General features: G+C 52.5%; 1 protein-coding gene across 1 annotated transcript in view; it reads left to right on the top strand.

Moving 5' to 3' along the window:
* Nucleotides 1-3,036: 3,036 nt before the first annotated feature.
* NGA_0192700 (uncharacterized protein) overlaps nt 3,037-3,496 on the top strand; it is a gene marked incomplete at its 5' end in the record, with an annotated part of 1,765 nt that continues 1,305 nt past the window's right edge. The window contains one exon of the mRNA XM_005854579.1: nt 3,037-3,148. Within this exon, the coding sequence (XP_005854641.1) occupies nt 3,037-3,148 (112 nt within the window). The remainder of the gene's footprint in view (nt 3,149-3,496) is intronic.

Below are 3,496 nucleotides of genomic sequence, written 5' to 3'. Positions count from 1 at the left end.
GTCAGAAAAACTACCCGTGTCCTCGGTCTACTATCCTCCGGGGAGGGAGGGAGGGAGGGAGGGAGGAAAGGTGGACTTTGCAGGAGTTGGAGCAGGAAATGAAGGACAAAGAAAAGAGGGGGAGAAGAGGCAGGGTAGGAAAGGAGGGCCGATGTTTTTAAGTAAGGTAAAATCGCTAAGTTTTTCTTCGTGCGGATGCACAGAGTCGAGGGTTGCGACGAGTAGGTGGAGTGTCGATAGAAGCGCGACGGCATAGGTCGAGCGCCTAGATGGGGCCCATGAAGAGGGGAAGCATGCGCCAGAGACGGGAAGGAGAGTTGGATGGAGGCAAAGGTCGGCAGACGCGGGAAGAATGGGAAAGAGGAAGAAAGAAAAGGGAGGGTGCAAGAAACGAGTTGACATGCCGCAGTCGTCGTCGGAGGGACTTAAGGAAGCCGCGGCGAGAGAGCGCAGGGCTTCAGAAGGAAAGTCTGTCTATCCCAGCATGGGTGGACAGACGACCCCTGTCGCCTCCCAAAGCGACCCGGATGTGTTGGCGATAGGACTGTCGTCGAGAGGAGGTTGGGGTGGAAGAAAGGCAGTGCCAGCGGAAAATGAAAGTCCCGAACCGGGCCGCGTCAAATCAGGCGCAGGAGGTGGTAACAAGGAACAGAGTGAGAGTGGAGCACTGTCGTCCTGAGGTGGGAACGGAAGAAGCGGGCCAGAGGGAGACGAAAGGGGCCATGTCGACAAAAGAAAAGGGGCAGGCCGTGTGAAAAGGAAGGGAGGGAAAGGCTCGAGGCGCCATTCGTTTCCCATGGGAGTGTATTCGTCTGACCGGGGTGGGCAGGACGGGCAAAGAGGTTATGTTCTCCTATATTCTGCGTACAGCGCCGAAACGGGTACAGTATCTGAGGATGGAGAAAGGAATCGGACGGGCGAAAAATGATGGATCGTGGACGACTCTTGGTTTCTACTGGTACGGTGACGAAAAAGCTTAATATTTTTTCTTATCCATGTTAAAAGGAGAAAAGTAACGACGAAGGTGATATAGCGGGGGAAGAGATTCGTGGGAAGGTATTGGGAAAGTGGGGAAGTGAGAAGAGAAGGTCATTAAGTGGAGTAAAAGGAATATAGAGGAGGGAACCGGTGAATTCTAATACCCACGGTTCCACACCTGGATATCATGCCAGAGGCAAAGCAATTCAGGTTCATGAGGGAACCACTCCATAAAATTGGAAGCAGTAGAAGCAGTAGCACACGGGAGAAGTGTCCCGAGCAAACTTTGGCTCGTGTGTTGAATCTTTTGTCTTCAGGGTCGCTCAGTTCTTCAACGTCGGTGATTCTCTACTGACTTCTACCGGTGTTAATTTGCCATTCCGTATGATCGAGTTCAATCTCACTCTCTGTTGCCTCAATTTAATGGCATTATGGGATACGGGTACTCCAAGCAGCACCTACGAAAATTTGCGGTCATCTTTAAATCAAAGAATCTCGCTCGTTGCAACTCCATCGTGATTGACTTGTCTCCTCGCTTCCGCTCCTCCTCACCATTTTAAGAAAAATGTAATTTCAAACGCTCGATAGTCGTCGATATTCAATCTTTGAACACTACATCTAGAAGAGTCATTGGCACGTTGTCCTGTAGGTTGTCGTGCCCGGGCCTTTTTTCAAAATCGTGACGTGACGTCTGGCTGGAAGGAGGTTGACCGAGATGGAAAGGGAGGAAATCACGACGATTGACCACCTCTCGGACTAGTTTTAAAATAAGGCACCATGACAATGCCTGTTCCAAAGACTTTGCCGCGCATTATCGAAAAAGATGTGAGGGAAACTGAAATGAAGGCTCGTGGGACATAAGTGGCATGCAGACGGGCGAAATAAGAACAGCACCACAGCCCAAACGCCCGAGGCGGCAGGTACAAAACCCACGAGGATTCCATGAAAGGACAGAGAGTAATCCTTTAAATCCACTCCCATCCTGCATGAACCCACCTGTCAAAGCTCCCCCTGCGCGCTACGCCCGTGTCCATGGCCTGAGTTTGTCCACCAGCTGGCTTGAAGTCATCGAGATCTTGCTGCGGCGCCGGCGCGAGAAGAGGAGAGAGGCCCTCCTCCGTCCCTCCTCACACCCAACGCCTTGACACCAAAGCCGATTTTGCCATCTTTCAAGGGCACTGACCTCCGGTTTCATGGCGTGCTTTGGCAGGAGTGGGGGAAGGCGAGTGCTGAGGGAGCGTGGGGGGGGTTTCGGGGGGCGCGATGGATTTTTTGAAGGTGGTGCTTTTTTGGGTGGCTCACGCAGCACACGCACACGCCGAAGGGGGGGGTCGGCCGGAATTCTTCCTGGTGTAATTTTTCTCCTCCAGCTTCTCCACGCTGTGTCTAACACCCGCATCATATTCCATCCACCGGCGTTATGGCCTGGAAACGTTTTCGTCGTGAGAAAGACTGGGATGATCAGACTTGACCTTCTTTGTACTCATCCATTTCACCGTGGGCACCGCATCCACCCCCTCAACAGCAAGCAGCAGAAAAGCAAGAAAGATGGGAGACTACGACGCGTATGGTGTCCCGGCCCCCGTTGCTGAAGCCCCTCCCCGCCCAACATCTCCAGGGCAAAGCGAAGAGGTACGCATAGAATTACTGAAAAACATGGTGATAGGGGCTTGGATTGGAAAAAGTGGCAGATGCGGGCGTTCCATGGTCCTTCTTTGATGATCCCCTCTGCGCTCACCTGATGAATCGTACGTTCGCGCCTGGTTAAGTTTTTTCTCAGAGAATATAGTTGGTGATACATGAAATTCGATGCCTCACTGTTTGATCATGTAGTTTTTCGAAGGCAAATGGACCTAAGATTATTTAGTCGGTGAGGAGAGTGAGCCGTGTTGGCAGGTGCTGAAAACTGAATGAAGTGTGTAGGTGCTGTAAACTATAATAAGTGTATCGCTACCTCTTTATCGGATAAGATGACCCATATGCGTAGATAAGTCTGCCCGGCGCTGTGCATAACCATGGATGTGTAGCTACACGTATCTTGGCGGTCGAATGTGCGTCATGGCGCGGCTCTTACAGAGATATGAGTTCCTTGAGTTCTGGAGAGCCGAAAGTAGTTCTCTCCTCCCCTACCCGGCCCCAGAAGACTTCGTTTACATGAAGCGGACTACTTGTATGCACCTTTCCCGCTGACATCTTTTCCCTTCGCCCCTCTTTTCCCCTTCCTCCCCGGTACGACCCAGGGTTACAAACTCTTCGTTGGCAACCTTTCTTTCCGGACGGAATCCGCCGCCTTGCGCGAAGCTTTTGAACCTTTCGGACGGATTGTCTTCTCGACCGTGATTGAAAACCGGGAAACGGGCCAGAGCCGTGGCTTTGGCTTCGTCGTTTACGAACAAAAACACGAGGCGGATGCCGCTATTTCCCGCATGGACAACGCCGAGCTGGATGGACGCACCCTTCGGGTCAATTTCGCGCGGCCTCGGGAAGAATTCGGGGGCAGGCGCGGCGGGGGACGGGG

Source organism: Nannochloropsis gaditana (assembly GCF_000240725.1).
Source record: "Nannochloropsis gaditana CCMP526 unplaced genomic scaffold scaffold456, whole genome shotgun sequence".
NCBI lineage: Eukaryota > Eustigmatophyceae > Eustigmatales > Monodopsidaceae > Microchloropsis > Microchloropsis gaditana.
The sequence above is the reverse complement of the archived record's forward strand: the minus strand, read 5'-3'. Positions and strand labels throughout refer to the sequence as shown.